The sequence below is a fragment of the Psammomys obesus genome, unplaced genomic scaffold, assembly GCF_907164565.1.
Source record: "Psammomys obesus unplaced genomic scaffold, mPsaObe1.curated_primary_1811, whole genome shotgun sequence".
Taxonomy (NCBI): Eukaryota; Metazoa; Chordata; class Mammalia; order Rodentia; family Muridae; genus Psammomys; species Psammomys obesus.
This window is the reverse complement of record NW_026592732.1, coordinates 10,970,299-10,996,686: the sequence shown is the minus strand read 5'-3', so window position 1 is coordinate 10,996,686 and position 26,388 is coordinate 10,970,299. Positions and strand designations below refer to the sequence as shown.

Sequence of the window (26,388 nt, the reverse complement as noted above, 5' to 3'; positions counted from 1 at the left end):
ATGACCCCACACTCAGTGGGGTGAGACAATGAAACCTAGCTGCCTTCACCAGACAGGCCTCTTTACTTAAATGAATACATGCCCCGCCCCCCCCCCCCCCCCCCCCCCCCCCCGTACCGAATTGCCTGTGATGGCTAACTTCCTGTTTTCTTTCCCTAGAGTGCTGGATTTTTAGAGTTGGATTCTTGGGAGATAATGACCGGGATCAAGAAAGTAAGTGCCTGGCTTTCCTCCCCTCGTGCCAGCCAGCCAAGGCCACTGATTGGTGCTCCAGGACCTTGAGAGGCTCCAAAACAACAGAGCTGTGGGATTCCAGCGCTCCACCTTGTGAGCGCTGAGCATGCCTGGGCAATGACTGTGGCTCTGGATGGAGTCATCACGGATGAGGCAGAGCTGGCTCAGTCAGGGAGCACTCGCTGCTCTTTTTAAACTCCACAGCACCAAGGATGAAGTCACCTTTCTCCTTTTAAAACTAGCTGACTTATTTGTGAGTCCCTGTCACTGTTAGAACTTAGTGTTTTGTTTTGTTTTTGTTTTTGTTTTTTGTCCCCCACGGCTGGGCACCAGAACCTTCTCTCAGGTAAGCACATTTTCATTTAGTAAGTTCCCACCGTAGGACATTGGGTTCAGGGGACTTTGGAGGGCAGCCCTGGAGATAGTGGAGTGAGGTCAGCAGATGATGGCTTGGATGGGGGAGGGGTCCTTTGTCTTCACCTGAAGGGTAGCAGACTCTAGTGGGGTGATTCAGGTCTGAGCCTCAGGGGTGGACAGGGAGCTGTGAGCTTGGTTTTGTGCCTCGTTCCCTAGTTGTGCTTTCATTGATGAGGTAGCTAGGAGTGACCTGTGTTGGGCTGGCATCCTCCATAGTTCCTTTGCCCTTTTGGCCTCTGGTTTTGTGTTTGCGTCAACCCTTGCAGAGTTGGGGTACAGAAGGACAGCAGCTGTGTGGCAAGCCTCCGTCTGCTCTTTAGTTGGCTTGGATGCTTTCCTTCTTTCTTAGGCATGTAGCAGGAGACAAAGGGGCCCAGGATCCCTGCCCTGACATGCAGGTACCTCACATAAACAACGGCTGTGCCGATGCCTTTGTGGCAGAAGTCAGCAAGCACGTCCTAGTGCGTGTCTGTGCAAGTTCGTCTAAGGAAATGGGCATGTGCCGTGTGTGTGTGTGTGTGTGTGTGTGTGTGTGTGTGTGTGCGCGCGCGCGTGCGCAGACCCTGTAATTCCAAACATCAGGGGACTGTCCCTGTCCCACTGTCCCTGAGTTGCATTGTGACTGATTGGCTCATAGAGATCCTATGACCTTTGGAAGTTTTGATAAAGGCGCTTTGATTATCATGGAGATAACGAATGGGATCTGAAAAAACAACAACAACAAAGCAAAACAACAACAACAACAACAAAAAAAACAAAAGCTGAGCCACTGTCAAGGTAGTACTGACAGTGCAGGCCTTTACCTCCCTCTCACAAGTACTCCGTACAATCTTGAAGGACACCAAGACCAGTTTTTAAAAATTATTATTTTATTTTTTTCAAACAAGACTTTGCTCTGTAGCCCTGTCTGCCCTGGTGGCTACTATGCATCCCAGACTGACCTCAAACTCACAGAGAGCCTCTGCCTCCCAGTGCTGGCATTACTTTTTATTTTGAGAAAGAGTATCTTTAAGTTGCTCAAATGGGATTCAAAGTTACTGTAGCCCAGATAGGATCCTACTGTGTCAACTTCCCAAGCAGCTAGGGTTGCAGGACTGTGCCACTAGGTCTATCCTAGTTGGTGTACTTCTTGGCCATGTGGCCTTCTTTTGACTCATTTTCCGGATTTCAGGATCGGAATAAGGCCTAGCTCACTGGGATACCCGAAGTGAGAACATTTGTAGAAGACCCAACACAAGGAAGTTAAGAACTCTTGTTTTCTTTTCCTTTTCTCTGTAAGTTTGTAATCTCTCACTGAAACATAGCTTGTAAGTGTGTGTGTGCGTGTGTATGTGTATAATTAACCTGCATGTTCGAGGAACACTTTTTCAAGGCCTGATAAAGAGCACAGAACACTGAGACAGCAAGCAACCAGAAACTGCACCGGATTCAGTAGCCACTGGGCACCTAGGAGGGGACTTGAGTGAGCTGGTGTCTGTGTGCCTGAAGACAGAGGGAAAGGTTCATATCTAGCACTTTTCTGTTCAGAGTCCTTAGAAATATAGAGAGCATATAGGATTCTCCGATACTGAAGTTACAGCCTCCAGAAGGCCTCCTGCTTTCAGAGGGCTGAAGGACATCCATGTTAGTGCTTTAGCCACAAGCTCACTCATTCATCCGTTGATCAAACATCTGGATGTCTGCTCTGAGTGGGTTCTTTGCTCCTTTTTCCATGGAAGACTGATGGAAATTTTTCTCGTTTGAACCTAAGCTAGCCTTGGGTTGCTGCTTGGCCATCACTAAAGAAGAAAGTGATATACAGGGACAGCCAGAGCTAAGGTTTGCAGCTTCTGTCTGTATTTGTTCACCCCTCACTCAGGGGGAAGCCAGCCACCATGGAAAGTCACAGGCTGCTAAATGGACTCCGGGGAAATGAACAACTGACTTAAATTTTGAGTTAGCCAGTTTTCATGGTGCCAACACTCCCTGGGTGGCCATTTCAAGCTAATGAAGTGTCATCTCTAGCGCTGGTGATAGATCAGCTCCTATGAGCTGGTCCACGAGGGCCACTGTTTTCGGACCACCATGGGGTGTGAAAGCACACATTTACCACAAGTATGGAGAGACTTTGTTTAAGAAGCTGAGGCCACCCTGGGACTATTCAGTCATCTAGCTAGGTAGGAACAGGAGCCTTCCCATTGTCAGAGGGCAGCTATGTGGGGAATTCACACAATGGGACTGAGAACTGCCCTGCTCAGCCCAGTTTCCCACACAACCGTGGGAGATACTAATTTGTATTATCCAAACTTGGGGGTGGATTTACGAAGCATTAGGTAACTTGAGTGGAGTAAAGCCTCCTTTACTCAGACACGAGCCTGGGTAGAGCCCCTGAGCTGGTTAAAGGACAGACGACTCTATCCCATGATATTTTGGTTAAAAAACCCAAGGTCATTATTTGTGTTCATTTTTGTAGGGAAACTTCACTGAGTCAACAAGTCAATTCTTGTTTGACAAAAGAAGTTCGAGAAACTTCATAAACTTCCTAAAACTTGCTAACGAGTCTTGTCCTTGTCACAAAATCACCCGGAAAACCCCCTGTCGCATGTACACTCACCTCACAGGGTCTGCTTCCGCTCCTACCTCCCCAAGCCTATTTGCAGCGACTACAGAAGCTCTGCGTTGCCTGTCCTGTTGGCCCTATCTCATCTTCATATACAGTTTTTAGGGTAATTAGGTACAACGAAGAAAACCTGAAGTTAGGGGACATCCCAGCAGAAAATAACGGGCACCCCTAGAAAACATAAGAAAAGAGAAGGACTGAAAACAAGTCTGGTTGGGATGCTGTTAATAGGAGAGCTGACACCACTCCAAAGTCATAGTATCTCTGGCAAACCCAGGGCTTTACTGAATCATAGCAAAGGTGCCCAAGATGAGGCTTCAATTACTATTACAGCCTACCGAATACTTGCCTTGTGAATATCTATCTGCAAGCCGAGATTTTTCCTCTTACCATCTGGTTCTTTAGGCTCATTGCTGGTCTAGTCTTTTAAGAGCTCTAGACCACGCATGCTGCAGACATTCTGACCGTTAAAGAATGTCTGCTCATATATATATATATATATATATATTACATATTTTGTTATGAAATATTTATAGATATATGAGTCTGTGGTCCACTTCACCAACCCTCACTCAAATTTAACATTCTGCATAATTGCAGTGCTGTATCAGAACTAGGTCACTGATGCTGGTACCAGCCACAGTCATTTAGATTTCTCCAGCTGCTTGCACTCCAGTGTGTGTGTGTGTGTGTGTGTGTGTGTGTGTGTGTGTGCAATTCTATGACATTTTATCTCATGAGCTTCATGTAACTCCCACCTCAATAAGGTACAAAGCTATGACATAACTGCAGACATGTTCCTACCACCTTCTCCTGTTTCTAATCTCTTGAAGCTCATCATACTTTTTGGTAAGTGTGCTACGAAGGAATGTATGTGTGTTGGGTTTGCCCGCTTGAAATGTAACCTTGAGGACCACCAGATTTTTGAACACATCACTGTTAATTCGCTCTCGTTAGGGAGTGCCACTGTACAGCATGGATGCACCACAGTTGGCAGTTATCGGCCATCCTGCCCCTTGGAGTACATTCAAGTTGTTTCTGTCTTCTGTTCATTACAAGTGCATGAATTGCTTTCCTCATTGGTGTGACCAAATGTGGAACACGGGGCAATTTGGATTACTGTTGAAGGGTGCAGTCCATCTCTGCAGGGGAGGAGTGGGACAGGCTGCAAGCAGCTGCGGACATTGCTGCCGTCAGGGCAGAGAAGTGACAGGTAGTGGCTGGGGCTATCAAAGGCCAAAGCTTTCCCATGGTGACCCACTTCCTCCAGTGAGAAACCTCCCTCCTAACGGTCCCACAACCTGCTAAAATAGCTCCATCAGCTGGGAACCACACGTTCAAATGCATGAGCCTGTGGGGGACGCTTCACACACAAATCAAAAGCTGCCATTGGCATTACATACAAGTTTCTGCATGAAGGGAAATGTACCCTTCTTTGTGAGAAATGCCGAGGATGGTGTATCAGACTCCTATGGGAAGTTGATTTTAAGTTTAAAGGAAGCTGCCGGACTAGTTTTCAAGAGAAGGGGGGCACAATATATATTGCCACTAGCCATGTATAATTAAATTTATCTATATCTTTGACAGCATTTAGCATATCATTGTTTCTTATTTTACTCATTATGATAAGCAGGTCATGATCGACTACTGTGATTTTTAATCTCTGCTTGCCTAATGGATTTTAATGTGGTTATTTGCTGTCAGTATGTACTTTTAATGACAGGTGTACTTGTATAGTTTGCCTATTTAACAACTGACAAAAATTTTACTGAATATATATATATATATATAATATATATTATATATATAATATATATACTGAATTATTATATATATAATATATATATTATATATATACTGAATATATATATTCAGTAAAATTTTTGTTATATTATATATATATATATATATATAGTCTAGATAAAGCCCTTTATCATATGTTTGAAAACATTTCCCCAATTCTGTAATCTTTTGTAGAATAAGTATTTAATTTTCATAAAGTTGAATTTATTAATGTTTTCATTTTTATCATGTACCTCTCAAACATGTCACATCCTAGCCTCCTAAATTTTCCTTTCATGCATTGTGCTCTTATTGTAAATTTTATTTTTTACTAAACCAAAATTCTTGAAGATTCTACCATTATTTTTTTCTAAAAGATTTGTAGCTTTATATATTGCATTTACATCTTTGATTTACTTTGCACTGATTTTTATAAAGTGTCAAGTTAAATCAAAATTAATGTGGAGGGAGGGTGTAAATTTGTCAAAATGCCCTAGCGCCATTTTTGAAACAGGCTTCATCGAGTCAGTTTTGCACTTTGTCAAAAATAAGCTGGGCAGGGGATGGTGGCGCATGCCTGTAATCCTAGCACTTGTAAGGCTGAGATGGGAAGATGGCTGAGAGTGAGGCCTGCCTTGGGTACATAATGAAAGTCTCAACAAACAAACAAACAACCTAGTGTGAAATTTCACTTTTTTCCCTGCAAGCGTCTCCAATCAAAGTCTACAGTTTCTGCTAGTCCTTCCTTTATGTGAGTTTAAGTATGTGTGTGACTTTCCTTTATAATTGGACTCTATTTATAAACTGCTTTATAATTTACAAATCAGCATGATTTTCAGTCAGTTCTTACAGAGTCTAACAATGCTAATTTGCTTTAATAGCTGTGTAGTTCTTCAGTATAACTTATATTTAGACTATCCAAATATTCCCATTATTTTACTTAGAAGACGGCATATACACACCTAAAAAGAGCTCACCTGCTCTGTAATTGCGTTCTCTGAGGCAGGTTTGTCAATCTAGTCTTTACCCTCACTGATTTAAAATGTTATTGTTTTGCATACACCAAATCAGCTACATCTTTTTTTTTTTTTTTTTTTTTTTGAGTCAGGGTCTCATTATGTAGACCAGGCTGGCTTTGAACTTACAGAGATCTGTTTGCCTCTGCTTCTGCCTCCCAAGTGCTAGGATTAAAAGCATATGACGCCATGCCTGGCATTACATCAATGTTTTGCTGCTGCTCTGTTGTTGTTTGCTTGTTTGACAAGTGGTTTATTCCAGCTATGAGATATGGTGAGTGGCATTATCAATGTTATGCACTCATCCACATATACATTTGCATGTGCAAAGACATTTGTCAGAATGAAAACAGAAAACAATACCATCCCCCAGTTACATCTGGGGAGATGCTGTTGGGATGTCACTGACAGTGAGAATTCTCCCTTGGATCACACTCACTACTTACGTGTTCTTTAAAGCCAACAAACAAGCATATCAGAAAAACCTGGGGAGCTGTGAGGAGACACGGAAGCCCGGGGACCACCCCCGGAAGTTCCATACTCCGCTCCAGACTCAGTACATTTACATATTTTAAAAGTCCCCTAGAGAGTTATAATGCACAACAGAAGATGAGAACTTCTGTTGCAAAGGATGAGAGGCATCCAAGGGTCCCCAGACGGCCACCCTGGTGAGGTGTTCTCGGCATGTCATTATTTGGTCCAGAGTGAGTGCTCACTGCTCTGCTGTGTTGACATGAAACTCAACTCAAATGAGCACAAGGGGAGAAGTGGGGCAAACCTGTGCGGACATTGCGTGCAGATCCCCAGTTCTGGGGCAGGCCCCTTTTCACCAAGGTGGAGGTGCTCAGCTCCATCCACATAAGAAGATATAAAGAACCTTTCCTAGCCACGACCCTGAGAAATCACACCAAAAATCAGCAGTGGTTTGTTCCCACATTGCAACTGGCATCAGAAGGTAGGAATTCATTATTTTGAGAGCCTCACAAAGAAAGTTTTCAAAGGTCTTTTTTCTGGGGAGCACTTTGTACCAATGCTATGGCTGGAAGCCTGGTCCGGGAAGGAGGGTGAAGACGTGTCTTGTCCAGCTTACTGCCCACCTAATACTCCTGCCTGAAGAAACCCAAGCAGGGCCTAGAAACCCAGTGTGGGTGGCCATTTCCCTCTCTGCTCCACTCTGTACAACTCTCCTGATACGTTTTTCCATTCTGGCTGATCCTGTCTCTGTATTCTTGACACATCTGTTTGGCCTATCTCCCAATGGTCTGCCTCCCGTTGAGTGAGATTTTTCCACAGCAGGTAACTATAGGTATGGATCCACTTGTTTGTAAAGGTGTCTGTCCCTGTGGCTGGCAAGGCCAGAGGGAAGGTGGTGAACAGCAGCAGAAACAGGATGAGAAAGCCACCACGTACCTGAAAGGAGAAAGTGAGCTGCGAGGTGTGTTTACTTAGCATGGAGAACAGACAGAACATGTGCCGTGAATTGCCTGTCAGAGCTGTACAATGAATCAGCCTCCAGTGCATGACCTGGAGGACAGACTATGCTGGAGTGTGATGTTGGGGGAAGCCTGGCAGGAAGGTGGGGTGTCCCTGCATCTCATACTTTTCCAAAGCCCAATTCTGGCTGCAAGAATCTAGACTTTGCAAAGATCTCTTCAGCTGGAAAAAACAGGGAGCTGGTGCTCACTTTGATGTTGAATATTGGTTTTCTGTCGCTGTTCAGCCCTTGAAACACAATTCAATCTGATGTGAAAATGTATGTTGGGTTGTGAACATTGTGATGTGAGAATGTACAATCTTGTGTGATAAACAACCTGACATTAACATTAATAATGTCTTACATTAATTGCATATAAAACTAAATATATAGATTAAATAAATTATATTAGTAAAATTGGGGGGCTAGGGAGATTGTTTAGTGGTTAGAGTGCTGGTTGGGCACGTGTGAGGACCAGAGTTTGCAGCTCCAGAACACATATACATGATGAGTGCGAATGGCCTGCTGGTAATTCCAGCCTGTGACAGCGGATATAGAGTCTCCTCAGAGCAAGCTGGCTAGAGAGGCGAGCCATATTTGCAAGCTCTGGCTCTGGTGGAGGGACCCTGTTTTCCTGACAACCATTGACCTTTGTGTGCAGGTACACACAAAGGCACGAGCACCCACACACATGCGAACACACACACACACCACATACACACGTGGAAATGGCAAAAGAAAAACAAAAATATTTCACCTGTATTACTTTTTAAAATTACTCATGGGTTGAATGCTTGTTTTCCTGCAAATTCAAATTCAAAGGGCAAAGTTCTAGCCCTCCAGGTGGTGGTACTTAGAAGTGGGACCTTGGAGAGTAAGTAGATTTATGGGAGGTCATGAAATGGGATGCTCATGCAGTGAGGAGCCTGGCAAGAAGAGGAAGCGAGACAGAGGCTCATAAGGAGTGAATGGGAAAGAGCCTTTTTTTTTTTTTTTTTTTTTTTTGTGGCATATAATCAATCAGTTGGCACCTTGCTCTGGAATTCCTCACCCTCCAGAATTGCTAGACGTAGGTGGCTGGCTGTGGTTTACACCATTCAGTTTGTGACATTCTGTTATGTTCAGTTAATCTCACTAAAGCACGCAGTGATTAGAGAATTCAGAATTATTTAAGAACCCCATAGTGCTGTTTTGGATGGTAACTTTTTTTTCCCTTCCAACTCAAATGTCTTTGAAGATGAACCGCAGCCTCAGGCTGTAAGACCTGCTGACACTCTAACCCTGGTTTGTAATCAGATCTGTGGCACTTTATCTCCTCTGGCTTTTGGCCTCCCAGCCTTCATCCCGGTGCCTTCTCCACACAGTTAATCCTCCGCCGTGGTTTCCTAGCACCCCACGTCCAGTTGGCGCTGCGTGTGGCTCTTCCCCAGCAAGCCCTTGCGGCACTCCTTCACCTCTGTTGCTCCTTTCTGGCTTGCTTCGCTTCTGGCACATGGGACAGCTACACTCTTACCCAGTTTTTCCACTGATCTTCTTCCAGAGAAATGTATTCTAGCCATCAGCCCTTCCATGGAGAGAAATGACAGCCTTCAAAGCCAGTTCATTCCGACCCCAGGCAGAACAAAAAGGACCAAGATACTCCTCAAGAATTGTGTCTATGTTAAGTGTTACCAATGACAACCAAGAACAATGGCTGCCATCAGTGGTTTGATAGTTTTTTGTATTTTTTTAAGTGTGGTCAGGATTTCTAGGGTACATTTCAGACGTTTTTCATTTGACGCCTACAAGTGATCTGACAAGCATTTGCTGTGATCTCATGTTAGAAATGGAAAACTTTGGCCTCAAATCAGGTTAACTTATCCAAGACTACTGCCACTACTGGAACTGAGCTTCAGCGCCATCTCTAAAGTCCTTGCTGTTAACTGCCATGTTACCCTGCCTCCCACTGGCTTGCCACCTCACAGCTTGAGCAGCCAAATTGACATTCAAAGCTGAGTAGAGCGACCATTATAAGCAGATGTACTAAGATGAACTGCTGTGTAGTCGTGTGTTGTTTTCTGTATTCTCTTGCTGATGTCTGTTTTCCCCAAAACTGTGTTCAGGAAGGAAGAGGAGGCTTTGTGAGCCCTCTTTCGCACTGGAGAAACTTGAGTTTGGGGAAGATTTTCATGCTGGGTCAATATGTTAAGAAGACATGATGAGAACTCCGGTCTCTTCATGTCTCCAGTGGCTTTTTTTCTTTTCTTTGTTCATCGGTTTGTATCTGGACATTGAACTGCCAGGATGATGGGTTTTGATGTCAGAGGCTTTTTTTTTTTTTTTTTGAGTTGTTTTAAACGATTTCCGGTTTAGCTGTGTTATGTGGGGAGTTAGTTTCTCAGCTTGGGAGTATAGTATACTTGTTTCTACTCACCCAGTGTTACCTGAGCCAGCCACATCCTGGCGCTTCCTGTGAGAAGGCAAGGGTACAGAAAATAAAGCTTTGTCCTGAGGAGTGACCTCAACATGATAATTGTCATCTGTGGGAGGAGTGGTCCTCCAGTGCAAGAGGACTGTATTGGAGGGACATACAAAGTTCTGAAAAGCAAGAGGACCAGAAACACATCTGCATGGGAAGGTCCAGTGTTAGAGGGTCCCAAGTTGGACCTTTAGAACTAGCTTTAGAGACAAAAAGTCTGAGTTCAGCAGAGGACTGTACAACTTTTAACTTCATTAGGCTTCCTAAAAATAGGCCTGTTACCACTCTCTCCTTAGAGAGTGGTGGTATGAATTATTTACTGGCATACTTAAAATATTATCATCAGTAAATTCTACTGCAGCTTTGAAAATACCCTACCCATTTGGATATGCTAGTTTGGAGTAATGTTTTTCAAGTTATTGAAATTTCCCGGTTCTATGATTTTGGAAGGATTCTCAGAAACAAGTAAGCAGCACGGAATAATTACCCCAATGCTCAGACATCAAGCATTTCAGATAGAAGAAGATTCAGTCTTTTATTCATGCAAAAAAACATTTTCACACAATATATGTTCTTGTGGGTTTTTTTTTTCCAAAGTTTAAGTGTTACTGAATTATATTCTTTTTAATATCAAGAGTCCAAGTGTTTATTCTTCTATATTTGGGTAATTCTGAGCTAGATGGAAAAGGATCTTCCAAGTTTAGATGTTGGAACTCATCAGAATAACCCCTTGAGATTGCCCAAAGAGGAGAGTATCCACCATTCAACCGTGGTTCAATTCAGCTAGGACATTTTCGCCCTGGCATCGAAACTTGGAGCGTAGGTATTTGAAAAATGAGTTGTAAAGGGAGCTAATTCCCACACTGTAGCCTCTTTCTTTTCCTGCTTCAGTTACTTGTGCCATTTAGCATCTGTGTGGGATCATATAAATCTGTGTCATCATCTTCTTACAGGCCTAGGCTTGCAAGCATGGAGGATACTAGAATTGGGTGAGGTCTTGCTATTTATTATGGAGGGATGCACACCTGACCTTTAGACAGCCTTTTAAGGGCAGAACGGGGTCCAGGAGGTGCTAACACAGTTCAGACTGCAGGAGCTTTCAGTCTTTTGTTGAAAGTCTAAATATGGATTCCTTGACAGTTGTTCAAAGATGCAGTGGGTTAGCTGGGGAGTGAGGGAACACAGTGTCTCTGGTGGGATTTCAGCTCAGGTTGAGCAGTCTTTGCTGGGGTGCCATGGAGAAGGCAAGGCTTGAACTAGGACCCCTAGATCATTCCCGCAATTCTAGGTCCTACTGTTTGCAAATCCTGTGTTTCCCTGTGTGTGCCTCCGTGTCCACCTGTTGCATTGTTCTGTAGCGATCTGTCCAGATGTGTTTCCACAACAACTCAGAAAAGTCCTTGAAAGAAGGGACAAAAATCTATCCTTGACCCCAAGTTGTTATTCTGGTGGCTAGGACATAGGAGCATTATATAAATATTTGTCACATGGATAAGTGAATTTTTGTGCGTGCATTTTACGGGTACATAGACATTTATGTATATTTTAACTTATAGCTCAAGTTATCAGCAAGTAACCTTGTTTCCGATGGTCAGGTCTATATTCCTTAGAACTGACTTAAATCCCTCAAGAACAGTATATACTACCTGATTCTCCAAGTGTGGTAGTTAATCAGTTTCTCTACAGATAGGACCGTGGGACGGCAGAATAAATGACCCAAGTGCAGGCAGGGTTCTTCTGAACTGTATTCCTAGGTTAAGTTCGTAACGGCAGAAATGGCCCCCGGTGACTAGCACTCCAGACTCGGATGCTGTAGGGAGGTTGGTGTCTATACAGGGAACCGGACATGCCAAGCCGTTGGGCAGATATGCAAGTTGAAGTGGGATCACAGGATGGGAGATCTCAGCCAGTTAAGCTAGACAGGATAGGGACCAAATAGAAGCAAAGCTAGATATGGTATGCCGAGGTGGAGAAATTGCCAAAACAGAGGTTGTGGGTGAGGTTGCAGACAGAGTTCAGGTCAAAGAGACTTGCTAAACTGAGATGGGCTCATGCCAAATACAACCACCCATTCATTTCCTCCTAGGTGCATTCATTTGTTCAACATATCTGTGTCATTTACTCTGTGACAGCCACTGTGAAAATGTAAATATACTGATACCAACAAGGTGCAGTCTCTGTTCCAAGTCAGTAAGCTGCGAACCAACCTTCTCAGATGCATTAGCAGAGTTGTAATAACAGTGTCACAGATGGTAGGACCAGGTGCTGGTGGAAGAACCCATGACCAGGGCAAAAATGAGATGGTGAAGTTGTAGTTAGCAAGGTGAGGATGGTGAGCAGCCAAGATAATCCTGCTCAAGCTTTATGAATGGCTGAAGGTACAAAAGAGCCTGGAGGAAGCTTATTCAGGAGCTGCACACACCCAGCCATAGCTGGATCCCGTGTGCGCCACTGAATAGTCCTCACTTTCTCCTAGGAGCAAAGAATTGATTCAGCCGGGGAGTGACATCATCAGACAGGTTTCAAAAACATCTGCTACAATGAAAGTGTGAATAGCAGGAGTACAAATGTGTGAACAGTGGGACAAAGGAAAGACGGACCAGGGACACGCTGCAGTGAGTGCAGTGAAGGCAGTGAGAACCAAGGCAGATGAGTCTACTTCAGAGAATTGCCAAAGGCCAGTCACTGGCTGGATGTGAACATGTTCAGCCAAACAAGGTTAGCTAGGATTCTGACTCGGGCAGCTGGGGGGGGGGGGATGCCTCACTTAGGAGGCAGACAAGCAAGAGAAGAGGAGTCAGTTTTCAGTGAGCTGAGTGACAGAGCTAAATCCCCACACATCTGAATCCCTTCTGCTCGCTGGGCTCACTCCACATTATCAAAATGAGCATGTCTCCTTTGGGAGTTCATGAGGATGTGACGTCTGGCTAGGATCCTCACTGACTTGTCATTATCAATTATTCCTAAGTTCACTCAACCAAGCCTTATTAAACAGCAGGTATGAACGCACAGCATCCCAGTATGTCCTAGCTCCCGGTGCTCATGTGTGCAGGTGGTTCATCTCTGTAGAAGCAATCATTCAGAGGGCAGCTATGTTCTAGCTATGTGCACTACTGTCTGTGCTGTCCAGTGCTGCCTAACGCCTCTCCTCGTCCTCATGGCTGCCACAGTTTCTTTTGTCACTAAATTCCTGTGGCTTCCTTGTGTTTTTGCTCAGTCTTGGAGATTTTGCTTGGGAAGAAGTTAGATACCTAGGGAAAACTCCAGAGAAGTGGCTTTATATGGACACAGGCCTGGGAACTATTTTTCCAAGCTCCAGGGTTTTGTAAGTAACCCCAGGGCTTTCTGGAACTCAAGGGATAGCGCTGCAGTTCCAGTAATAGATGTGATGGATCAGAGCCTTCCTCATGGTGTTTGAGTCATACAACTTCATTTCATATCTGATGCTTGGCTTTCCCAAGCTGAGGTATGAAATTCAGGTGTCAGCGATGTAAGTGGGGTCTACAGAAAGAAACCTAAAATGTTTAGATGGCTAAAATTAAACTCATAGGCTCAATTCTAAGCCCACACATCCAGAAGACTGCCGGGAGCCAAAGCTATCTAGTGAAGACTAAGCTATCTACTGAAGCCTAAGTCAATTAGTGAGTCAAAACTATCTAGTGGAGACAAAAGGTGTTTGCTAGGCCAAAGCCAAATAGTGAGCAAAGGTCAGTTAGTGGAGACCTAAAGCTATTTAGTGAAAGTTATCTAGGACCCTAACTCATGGGTGAGAGACTGTGAGGACATCCATTTGTTAGAGCATCCGTGAGAAAACATCCCTAAGTTATCTTGAAGGCACCCTATTTAACACATGAAAGCACTCTTCCTGTTTCCTGCAGCAGCTAGTTACCTTCCCCCTTTCCTGCCTTCTCCTTATATAAGTTGGGTAAAAATTTCTAATAAACGGAAGCCTTGATCAGACAAACAGACTTGGCTCCCTTCCTTGCGCTTCTTGTCCCCCCCCCCAATTCCTTCCACTCTCCTCCCTTAGGAACCCCGTTGAAGCCCTGCTGGTCCGGGGCAGAAGACAGCATGTCGCTTATCTAATTAATCTACATTAGTGGGCCTGGAAGAAAGAGGAATTGACTTTAAACACTATTCTCTGATGGTTAATTAAAAGTCAAACAAAAGTTCTTGGAATTTTCACCTCCTCAGGGATACAAGAATTAATAAAGTGATTTGGTATTCCTAACCTGTTTTAAATATAATCTTTTTCAGATGTGTTAGTATCATTAATATCATGGTCAATAAAGATATAAATATTGTATATTTATTTTAGTCAATTCAGACAACACCATGGTGAGCCTGACCCAGAATTAGTTTTATTCCAGAAACTTTTTATAGTTTATGTTTTGTTTTGTTTTAGCAGTACCTCATGCAGTCCAGAATGGCCTGGAATTTTCCATGTAGTTGACAATAACCTTGAACCTTTGATTCTCCTGTGCTGAAATTACAGGCTTATGCCATCTAACTTGACTTACATTTTTAGTTTTGTTCAGAGAATGTCTCTTGCTCAATAGCAGGCAACCCCTAGCTCATTTGGAAACCTATGACACACTTAGCTAGCCAATGAACAAATAATGCAACCTCCTCAGTCCACTGACATAGGAGAGAGATTGCCTTTGTGTCTTGCTTCTCTGTTGCTGTGACAAGATAGCCTGACCAAGTCAAATTAGAGAGAGAGAGATTATTGAAGTCCTGGTTCCAGAGGGAGAGAGTCCATGATCATCATGGTGGGTAGCATGGCAGCAGGCAGGCAGGCATGGCACTGGAGCAGTAACCGAGAACTCACACCTGATCCAGGAGGAGGAGGGAGAAGTGTGTGTGTGTGGGAGCTTTTGAAACCTCAAAGCCCACCCCAGTCATACACATCCTCCAACAAGGCCACCTCCTAAGTCCTTCTCAAACAGTTCTACCAACTGGAAACCAAGCATTCAAATATATGAGCTTATGTGGGCCATTATCATTCAAAACACATATGTAAAGGCAAAATAATTCTAGCTTGCAAACCTTGGAAGCCTGAACCACTCACTGACAGCATCCTTAATTTTTTCGGTCAGAGTGGGAAAAAATTTTAGCCTTAATAAAGGAATTTGTTCTTAGCTCACAGTTAGTGCTAGAGCCAGGATGAGGTCTGGCTTCTGAAGCACGACACTTGTCACCAGGTCACTGTGCAACAGCCACTCTTGTTTAGAATCCTCTAAAACCCTGAGACTGAACACACATTTCCGGTGAGCTACCTGGTAAGTGAGGCACAATTTTTATCACCCATGGTACTTCATCAAGGACTTCTTCTTGGTGAAACTCCTGGGAGCACCACATCCAAAAAGCAGCAATTCACCCGCGCTGCCTACAGCCCTGCAGGCTGTGGCAGAGACCCATCAGGCAGCTCTGCACAGCATTCTGGAAATTTTAGAGACTGCATTGGGCCAGCTGCTCCGAGTAGAGCAAACCATCAGCTGTTCACTTCCAATTAGGAGTCAGGGTTTCTGCACAGTGGAGGTCCCGCTTGCCACATTCACAGACATGTGACTCAGTCATGTTCAATTATTCAAAAACCACTTTTATTTCAGGCCCTGCTCCATGCACAATGTTAGGAATATTGCTTTGTAATATAGGCAAAAGTTTGGCTATGAGCTGTCATCAGCCAATATGCAGTTTATTTTCCCAGGATGGCCTTCGCAGGGGCAGCTAGAGCGGTGGTTGGACCTTTTCATGAAAGCCAAGAGTCCTTGTGACATAAGCCTTCCTATTTGGCTTTGCAAATGGAAGTGGAAAATTGGTCTCCAGGGTACTTCATGGTTCTGAAGTTTTCCTTTAATATACTATTTTTTTTGCAATATTCTTCCCCATTATTGAAGCCTGTGAGGAACTGCAGAAACTTACAAAACAAACAAACAAACAAACAAACAAACAAAAAGAATACAACATAATGATAACTAGTCACAACCTTTTACTTTGAAGAATTTTGGTCTATTTTTCATATATATGAAAAAAAGAGGACTCCCTCCCTTCCTCCATCTTTATTTCTCCATTCCTTCTTCCTTCTTCTCCTCTTTCACCTTCTATCTCCCTCTTCCATCCATTCTGCCCTCTTTTCTCGAAATTCTAGGAGTCTATAATAAGTACATGAAAGTGAAAACGAAGTTCTTTGCCCAAGCTGCAGGTGTGATGATAGTTGCTTGAGAACATTTCTAAACTAATAGGCAAAGGAATGTGGCTCGGGGACTTAGGCAAGCTCACACTCAGACCAGCTCCATACCTTCACAATAAGATTGCAGCTATAATGTTAGGATGGGCTGGATACTGGTTGCTTTGAAGCAAGAAGGCTTCTTCTCCAGGCGGGTGTCAGTAGTAATCCACATGCCTTGTTTCTGTTATGTCTTTCAGGCATCCGGTGAGAGCTGCATGCACAAGGGGCTAGGTGCAAACATGGACCTCAGTGACAGCTGGGCTTTGGAGGAAGGAAGCTGGCCGTCACATCCTGGGGCTCACCGTTTTCCCAACACCAGAGGGGGTATGGCCACCTTTCATGTTGCTGATTCATTTAGTCTCTCTCATTCCTGCCCCTCACTGTGTCATTCTGTCTGTGCTTCACACATGCCCACAACTGTTGGCTTTTCAAGGGCAGCTTGGGTGGAGACTACTGAACTTGGGCTTAGAAATCCAACAGATCTAAGCTCAGATCCTCAATATACTTGTTATACCTGTGTTGCCTTAAGGACAAATCATTGCCCTGGGAGACTAGGATTAAGAACCTTTGCTTTTCGGAGTCTAGAAGGGGGTAGAAGGGGGCCAGCAGTGTTGTGGTTTGCCATTTCCTGAGCCCTCATGCTCACCGGGTAGGATAAGAGTCAACATCTTTGAGCTCCCACAGTGTGTCAGGCACTGGGCTCTAGCTTTGTTACAAGAGGACAGAGCAGCCAGGGCTAACAGTGTAGGCTAGCTTCCTTCCCTTTTCTTTTTCTTTCTCTTTCTCTCTCTCTCTCTGTCCAATTATTGAATCAGTAGGGCTCAGCCTTAAACGATGCAGGTGCTGAGATTTCTTTAACGTGGAGCATACCAATGTAAGAAGCGGAATGCTGACCCAGAGCTGTGGTCCTCTGTTGGGTTTAAGTCACCCTTCCATGCCCCCAGACTGATAAAGCTCTGTTGAAATGGCTGGAGCCACTGACGAGATCTGAAAGCCCTGAGGTCTAGCCTCCTGGTTGTAGACTTGCCCATCTGAGAACATCACTGAACATAGAAAAAATGCCAAACAACAGAAAGCTGAGAGAGCGAGGGCACAAGTGAGAGAGCCCAGATAGACATGGACTCATTCAGTATCACTCTGGTATGCCCCATCTCCGAATACACACACGGAGTGAATATGGACAGTGTTTCTGTATCATAGCGTGATATCTTTTCCCACCAAAACTACCAGAGGGAACGCCTTTCGAAGAGTGGTTCTCAAACCTGTGGGGTTTGACCCCTTTGAGGGTCAAATGACCATTTCACAGGGGCCACTTAGGACCATCAGAAAACACAGATATTTATATTAAGGTTCATAAGAGTAGCAAAATCACAGTTACGAAGTAGCAACAAAAATAATTTTATGGTTGGGTAGGGTCACAACATGAGAACCTGTATTAAAGGGTCAGGGTATAGGAAGGTTGAGAATCACTGCACCAAAAGGAATGTCATGTGCTCAGAGGGAGGAAGCCCTGGTGCAGCCTATTACAAAAACCCACAGATGTCTGCATCCAATGCCCACTCAGCCAATGGTCTGAGAGGCAGAGAGGAGAACAGGAGTCAGGGGACTCACCGTTGCCTTTGAAACAAGGCGACAGAATCAACTCTAGAATTTTAGAATGGTAAGGCTCCATTACCATGGTAATATGGGTGTGGCCGTGCTTTTGTGACCACACCACCCCAGCTCTCTGTAGGCCCACACTGATCAGTACTCCCTAGGCCAAGGCTGGCCATAAGCAGAGCTGTGTTGAGGTTGCCCACAGGCGAGCCCAGCTCTCAGGTATGTGATGAGCTTCTGAAGCTTGTGGTTGGGAAACTGGGTCTCCGTTCAGAGAATCAGTCTGCAGTGATGGAGACATCCAGGACAGAGGACACAGCCCAGACAAGGGCTCAGCCTGACTGGAACTTGAGAGTCCTTGTGGGCGACTGGTATTGGGGTGATCCTCAGAGGACCTGGGCAGGGGTCAGGAAAGGCACACGTCCTAAGGGGAGTGAGTAGAGCCTGGGGAAGACTGGAAACAGGATGAGAAAACATGTTCAGAGAGTAACGGTGCTAACCCCTCCATGGCAGAGCTAAGTCTGAACTGGATAAACTACAAAAATTATTAGTAAGCTATATACTGATTCCCAGCTAAGCCCTTTTTGTATAGATATAGACATCTCAAACAATCTTTACTGAAAAAAAAAAAAATTCTCAGTTGATGAATGGAAAAACTAGGCCTGAAAGTGTTGAGAACTTGCCCGGAGTCATCCAGCTATAAATGGCAGAGCTGAGCCTAGAGCCTGGATAGTGTGTCAATCCAGGCGCCATAGGCCACCCCAGTCGCTGCCCAACACCCTGCCTATGGAGTTTGAGATTCCGGTAGTTCAGTGACAGTCTTGGGTGGCTGGCAACACAATTGCTTTGTAGAGAAAAGAACTCTGAGCAGAGACAGAAAACACTGAAGTACTCAGGTGCTCACATCTGCCTCCGTTTACGCATTGCAAGGCCAGCTCATCTGCTTGGACAGCATTCTCTGACCCCACCTCCACTGGCTGCTAGCAGCTTGGAAGCTCAGGGTGAGATTTGCGTTTCTAGTGAAGTTCCCGGGAAAGTTGGAGTGCCAAGGCCTCAGGGCTCTGTTCTTAGCTCAGTGGCTCTGTTCCTGGCTTCTTGGAGTCCTCATTAAAATTGAGTCCCTGCCAGTAAGGCTCAGTCATCCTGAGTCACAGGCCTCCAGGCAGGTCCACCACACAGCTGCTCTCAGAGCTTCTCCAGGATGTTGGTGTGTGTGTGTGTGTGTGTGTGTGTGTGTGTGTGTGTGAGAGAGAGAGAGAGAGAGAGAGAGAGAGAGAACTGGGGAGGTTAACTCCAGGAAGTTAGCTTGGAAGGCTCTCAGCCCAGATGTGTGTGTGTGTTGGTGGGGGTGATAAAGCAGTTTCTGAAGGAATGTCCCTCTCCTGGTTCTTGCTTTCTACACGCTTTCCTCAAAGGACCTGGACCAGTGGGTTTTCAAACCTGTTTTCACAACCTGGAACTCATTTTCTAGTTGAAATTATATGTAGTCACTGACATATAAAGACATGAGGAGGAGGACAGTGTTTGGCCACTGTCCCGGTCTGAGTTATGTTACAATTTGGTCTGGCCTGGGCTACCATCTACCAAAACTGCCTCATGGTTTGGAATTTGGTGAGAGGTGAACTGGCCTTTCAGGGAACCCACAAAGCAGTTCCTCTTCTAGCTGTGCTCACTCAGCTATTTAGGGTGGAGGTAGGTGACTTCCCCACGCCCTGCTAGCATTCCTCCTTAGGGTAGAGGCAGGAAGAGTGGGAAGCCTTGCCTGTTAGCTTGAGGCAGGCAAAACACAGAAGGTCTGTGGTTAAGGTCTCCCTGCGGTCATCAAAACAGGAAGAGTTCCCTTCTGGTGCCAAGGGGCTAGGGAGAAGCCCAGTCTTGGGGGAGGAGGAAGGAAGTGGCCACTTCTGAATGCGGTGTGTGAACTGCGCTGCCTTTTTTTGTTATCCATTTCTGAAGTGAGGTGGTCACAGTAGAAAGAGAGGAGACAAGGGGATCATGAATTCAAGGTCCACCTAGGTAGCTTACAACAGAGTTCAAGGCCAGTCTGGGATGCCTTGAAAGACCTTCTTTGTCTCAAACAAAACAACCCTCACTAGATTCTTGTGAGGTAGCTGTTCTTATGTCCACGTGTCAGATGAGCACACAGAATCCAGAGGCATCTGGTGAAACTAGACTCGTACAGCAAGCGGCAGCAGACCTAACATTTAGGCTCATGTCTTTATAGTCCAGGACTCTGTCTTGTCTGTTATTTCTCTGCCAGTTTCAAAGGTCACAGCCTTCAGCCTTTCCACTCCTCTGTGACTATTGGTGCTCTGTGTCTTGCACACCCCATGGGGACAGAAAAAATAGTTCCATTATGCTCCATGTCCTGTTTTAATGTTCTCCGCTTCCATTTTACAGAGAAGGGCATGGCATCGGGACGTTTGGGGTCCTACCAAGAGGAATGGCAAAGCCATAGTGTGGGGCTCCACCTATCCCTGCCCCAGGCACACCATACTGACTGCTAGGTAACCTCTTGAGGAAGCCATGTTCATGTAGACAGAGGCAGGCACCCAGGCAGCCCAGGAAGACTCCATGGCATCTCTGAAAGAGCGGTTCTCTCTTGAGTCCAGGATGCTAAGGTGGGGAGCGCAACCAGCGTGGCTGCTGTGTATTGGCATTCGTACCACATTTCCTGCGTATTGTGTTTCTTGACAACTCCGTTGCAGGTTGCAGTTACTGAAAGTTCATTCTCCCCTAATCTCAACTGGGGCTACTTGGTCTGATTTCTGTAGGTCCAGCTGAGCATCAGCAGGAAGCATTTCCTTTGCAGGGCCCTTTCTCTGTGTGTATTTTTGGAATCATTTTTCATTCTGGTTCATGTCTGCATGTATCTTCTAGGAGCGTCGTAGCTCAGCCTGATCTCATTTCCTTTGATATGGTGTTGAGTGTGGAACATTTTAAAGCATAATTTTTATACCATAGTTGGCTAAGGGATTGGAGGGGTGGGGGACAGGCACACCCTTTTCCTTATATGTTTCAAGGGCATCTTGCTTTTGTTAGCAGTATCTCTTGTGTAGATACTTGGTATTGTAGAGACCTTACTTAGTGGTTTACCAGAATGAATCCCTGCAGTTTCTGCCAAGGATTTTTTTTCCAGATATACAACTTACTGCCTCACCTATGCAGCTCATTTATTTCTTCTCAAATTTACAAAACAAACAAACACAACAACAAAACTTAAAGCAGTTGTCTGAGGTTTGGCTTTTATTTAAGGGGAAGGAAAGCCAACTGTTTTTTTCTTCCTCCTTTTCATCAAGGATCATGAAGCAAGACTGTGCTAAAAGGGAGGAATAAAAGGATTGTGCTAAGGAGGAAAGTCAACAGGGCCAATTCACCCCAGAAGGTGGTCAGTCACCTATAGCTGTGTTTTCTTGATAAGAACAACAGCAACAAAACAAAACAAAAAACCTCTTGGTGGGCTTGTGCATGTACTACACTACTTGCTCAGCCTGCTTTTTATATAACCCAGGGCCACCTGCCCAAGGATGACACTGCCCATAGGGGGCTGAGCCCTCAATTGCTAATCAAGAAAAAGCCCTCACAGACATGCTTACATGCCAATCTGATGGAGGCAGATTTTTCTCAGTTGAGGTTCTCTTCCCAGGCGACACTAGCGTCTGTCAAATTGACAAAAGTCATTTTCCCATATGGCAATGAGCAGTGATAACCGCCCCCCCAGGGCCCGGAGGAGAAAGTCTATCTCTCTAAGATACTACCTCTTTCTCTCCTCTGTGTACGGTGAGTCTTCCAACTCAAAGCTACTCATAAAGCCACATGCCTTTAATTCCAGGAAGCAGAGGCAGAATCAGGCAGATCTCTGTGAGTTTGAGGCAAGCCTGGTCTACAGAGTGAGTTCCAGAACACCCCCCTGTCTTTGGCTCTTCCTTCAAGCAGAGCGTCGGGACAGGCTTTCTGCAGCAGCAGGGCCTAGACCCTGCTGGTGTCCCGGGGACAGTGGTGATGGGCATTTTGCTAAGCACACTTCTAGCCATTCTAGAAAGCATTTGTAATTTGTTCTTAGGTCTAGAAATGGAGGAAGGCCCAGGGTAGCTGTGGAACCTCAATAGTGAGGAATAAATAAATGTTCTACATCTCTGAGGCACAATTCTTTTAACATCTAAATTTGATTTAAAATTGCATAGCATTTGAAAAATGGGCATGCTTGTTTTTTTTTCTGTGAGTTTTTAATATATTTGCTTGCTCTCTAAACAGAAAATAGCCATACCTCAGCTTACACTTGAGAATGAGGCAAAATTTAATTTAGAAATATGTTGCCTTTAATTTAAAGAGCATTCTTTACTTTACCTATAGAAATACAACTTAGCCTTTTGAGTTAACTACACCAGACTTATTCTAAGAACTCGTGTACACTTTGTTCTTTGAGACAGGATCTTGTTATGTAGTTCAGGCTGACCTCTGATCCTGTATGCAGCTCAGGTGGGCCTTCAATTTGGGATCCTCCTATCCTAGCCTTCTTAGTAATGAATTACAAACAAAAGCCACCACACACAGTTCATATACACTTTCAAATGTGTTCAAATGATAACTTTTGGGTTGTATTTCAGGTCGAGGATTGAGATTAGGATAGACGGGGAGTGGACTTTTATTGTTTGTACCTGTGCAGACTGAATGTCTCTTTCCTGGATCCAGTGTTATGGCCTCATCCAATACACATTATTTTTAGAGCTTCAGAAAATGAGAAATAGTAAGCTGTGAGGAGGGTCCTAAGCTGCCTTCTAAAAGCCTGTTGGATCTGTCCTGCATTAAAATGACAAATGGCTGTGAGATGCCATCCTTCTGTTTAATGTCTTCTTAGGAAAAACTTGCCCGAGTCACAGAAGGACTTTCTCTTTGCTGCTTTCTCCTATATGTCCAGCTTTTTAATATTGCTGCCCTTGAACTATGAGCAGGGATTTTCTCTTGCTGTCCACAGGGCCAGTACAGAAGGATAGCCACTCTGTACTTGGGACACACACTCTGGAGTGCTGTGAACCATTGTGAAGGAGAATGAAGACTTAGTAAGCACCCAGCTGCCTGACATCATGTTCTGATCAGTTCACGAACCCCAAAAGACCAGGAATAAACAGATTCCACTGTAAATACATGGGGTTCTTTTTATTGTAAATTACAAGCTGCAGCTTGGGCCCACACCCTCCACCACTGAAGCAGTGAGATCTGAGCGCCATGCTCAGGTTAGTTTGGGTGATTTAAAGATTCTGATCCCTCCCAGCATGCCTAAGGCAGGGCAATTCCTGCCTGGCAAGCATCTATTGGTCAAAATGCTACATTTTGAATTGACTGGCTATAGGAAGGTCCTCAGACCATTAATGACCTGGTGTCCCTCCCTGGGGGGTGGGCCAGTTTCCTAGCAACTGTATCTCTAGTGGGTGGGGAAAGAATGCAGTAAGGTGGTCCTTCCCCTCAGGGCTTTACTGGACTTCTCCACCCACCTAGTTCAGGCCTTAATAATAGGTGCTAATTTTTAAACTTTGGCCTCTCATTTCCCATGATCATTTGAAGACCCAATCTTGGGTCTTCCAGATATGACCCCTTGTATCCTATAGATTTACCTTTTTACAATGGGATCTGAATACCATTAGTGTATTGCTACCAAACATGTTTTCATGAAAGCCATCAAGCAATTTAAAATACAAGGCCCAACGATAAAAATCAAAATGAGTAGGGGTCCCTTCAGGGTGGATATAGGGGTAGTAAGCCAAAGAGAACTATTATCCTTTTTCTCTAGTGTCTCTCTAGGCTTTTATCCCAGTTGCTGCAATAATAGTTTCCATTTTAGCTAAGCAGATGCCCAAGATAATAGCTAATGCCAGGGAGCCAGCCCCTTTTGACTTAGCATTTCAGCCTGCTAGGTGAGATTTGGGCAAAGATCCATCTTCTGGAGCTTCTTCAGTTCTGACCATTGGACCATTGGCATCAGGCTAGGGAGGCTGAAATGCCAGTCAAAGGCTGGGCAATGGGGCAGTCCCAAGCATCTGTTTAGTTGATCCACCCGAAGAGGCAGGGAGTAATCATGTCAGTTTCTAGGAAGTCCAGATTTCAGCTTTCAGTCCATAGCTGATCCTGGAACAGAGTCAAACAGGTGAAAATCTGCTGAGACAAATTCAGACTGGAGACAGAAGTTAACATTTGTCTATTAAATGGGAAGGACCAGGGAAAAATCTCATCTGCAATCCTTTTGAGCTATGCCAGATCCAGGTCACATCCTGAAACTCATATGAATTTTTTTGGTACACAAAAGGAAATACATATTCAGCAAATCTAATATAACATTCTGAGAGTAACAGGTAAAACTATATCCCACTGAATGAGTATCAGCTAGCTGTTTGTTTTATAACCTTTATAAACAACTTAAGTGTGTCCACAGTCTGAAACTCTAACACTTTAACTGTGGGCCCTGTTGGCAATCAGCCATCAAAGGAGCTCAGCCATTTCTCATATACTCATCATCTACTTTTAGCCCCCATCTCCATGTTCACACTGGAAAGTTAGGCAGAAATACATTACTGGCTTTAGTGCTAAACCCTGGATGCTTGGATTTTTCTTTATAAAGTAACTAGAAGGAATAGGTTTAAGATATTGCTGTGTCAAAGTCTACCCCAGAAATGGCAGATATTAAGAATATCATACTAAAAGCTATGACTTTTGGGTCAGATATACACATTAAATAGATGTTTTTAACATGACGAGAAGCACCTTTAAATCTATGTTTAGAAAACAACCAAAGGAAATTAAAATCTCAACCTGGTGACTGAATAATAAGCAGTCAGTGCTCCATTAACTTATCAGAACTCTATTGATCAATACCAAAACTCTGAACTTCTGAAATCTTATAACATAAGCACAACAGTAGTAAAGAGGGGGGAGAAATCTAAAGTATCTCCCATTTTTAATATGCTTTAAATTATTTTTTTGTATCTTTATAAGTTATATTTATATGCCTTAAATCATTTACTTAAGACTCTCTAATCTTTTTTGCATTTATTAACCCTGAAACATTTTTCCAGAACAAATAACACTCTAGATTTTTATGATCTAAACTTCTATATCCTCAGACCCTACATAAGCTTTGAATTTCTTTATCCATTTATGTATCTTAAGACACAGGCAACTAACATGAATCCTGTGAGCAAGGCAAACCTGTTTTTCTTTCTAAACAAGAGATCTAGTACTTAGGAGTTCTAGCTAGCTAATGAACTGGTCAATGAGCTAACAGTGGATCTAATTGTCTGCTCTTTAGCTGCAAAGCTACCATTAGCTTAGCATAGCTGTCAAGGTGATCAGAGACTTGAGAAGGATAAATTATACGATAAATAAATATACCAATCCATGTGCCAATCAAAATGACAGTGATGACTAGTTAGTCCATCACCTAGGCAGTATCCCTGGCTCCTGTGGTCTCACGGCATCATGAGCAGAGGTGGCCCAGTTAGGCACAGATGAGAGACTGCTTCTGTGGAAAGAGGAACATGAGAGATTGACCTCACCTTGCCTCTCGCAATGTGAAACAATGGCTCTCTAGGTGTCCAAAGCTTTGTCCACAGGTTCTGCTAGGCCCTAGCAGTGGGCCAGTTGAGGCAGTATTGCCCAGTGGTTAGCATACCACAATCCAGAGTCACCATCATCTGTCATGCCCAAATCTTCTCGGAGACCTTGGGGAGCTACGGCCAGGATTTCGGGACTCTTTGTCACAATAAGCTTACACATGTTAAAATGCCATCTTCATCAGATCTCTGACAAGCTTGAGGGTCAGCGTGTCTGGGTTACTTTTTGACTGTCTTTATTATCTGCTCTAAATTGTGTCCTATAAAACAAAATGCTATACTCTCTAATTTTGGCATATTCCTAAGATGCATGTTTTAGAACTATATATTAAGTAGCCTAGGCTTAACCTTAAAAAAAACTTAAACAAAGAGACTAGGTAAAGATCAACTGCAGTATTTAGCATAACTTTAAATCTGCTCTTTCTGAACTAAAATCAAAACAAACCTTTTAATCAGATACAGTTTATAGAGAGGCTAACAAATCTTGCTGATCCTACCACTTTGCATTAAAATTGAACAGTAAAAAGCTTTGCACTTAGCACTAATCAGAGGACTGAACACAACTGTTGTTACCTCCCATAACCAAAAGCCCTAACATTGTGATCAAATAAATTTTAGAACCAACTGCATAACATAACAGTACAGAACAATTTTAAACTGTACGAATTATTTTAGCCATACCAAACCTATCAGCCAGAATTTTTTTCTCTTTAAAAGAGCATAAAAAAAAAAAACAAAACATTTTGCAATGAAGAATCACCAGCCTTTTTAATGAATTACAACATATTTTTAAATACAGTTCTTTCTCAAATCATATTAACTCTCTGGCTTTTTATAATACATTTACTAACCTTTTGCAACATTCTATATACCTTCAGGTTCCTAGCTTTGTTCTTCTGGCTTAACCAGATATTCTTATTTTAGACAAGCAATTCTTTAAATTCTTTATCTCTTGCTTGCTCTCTTGTTTTCATAA

At 43.9% G+C, this 26,388-nt stretch overlaps 1 protein-coding gene across 2 annotated transcripts in view; it reads left to right on the top strand.

Annotated features, from left to right (window-relative positions):
* The first annotated feature begins 479 nt into the window (after positions 1-479).
* Amotl1 (angiomotin like 1) overlaps positions 480-26,388 on the top strand; it is a 118,448-nt gene continuing 92,539 nt past the window's right edge. For both annotated transcript variants that reach the window (XM_055615489.1, XM_055615488.1), the window contains exons 1-2: positions 480-580; positions 16,410-16,536. In XM_055615489.1, the coding sequence (XP_055471464.1) occupies positions 16,428-16,536 (109 nt within the window). In that variant the 5' untranslated portion in view covers positions 480-580; positions 16,410-16,427. The remainder of the gene's footprint in view (positions 581-16,409; positions 16,537-26,388) is intronic.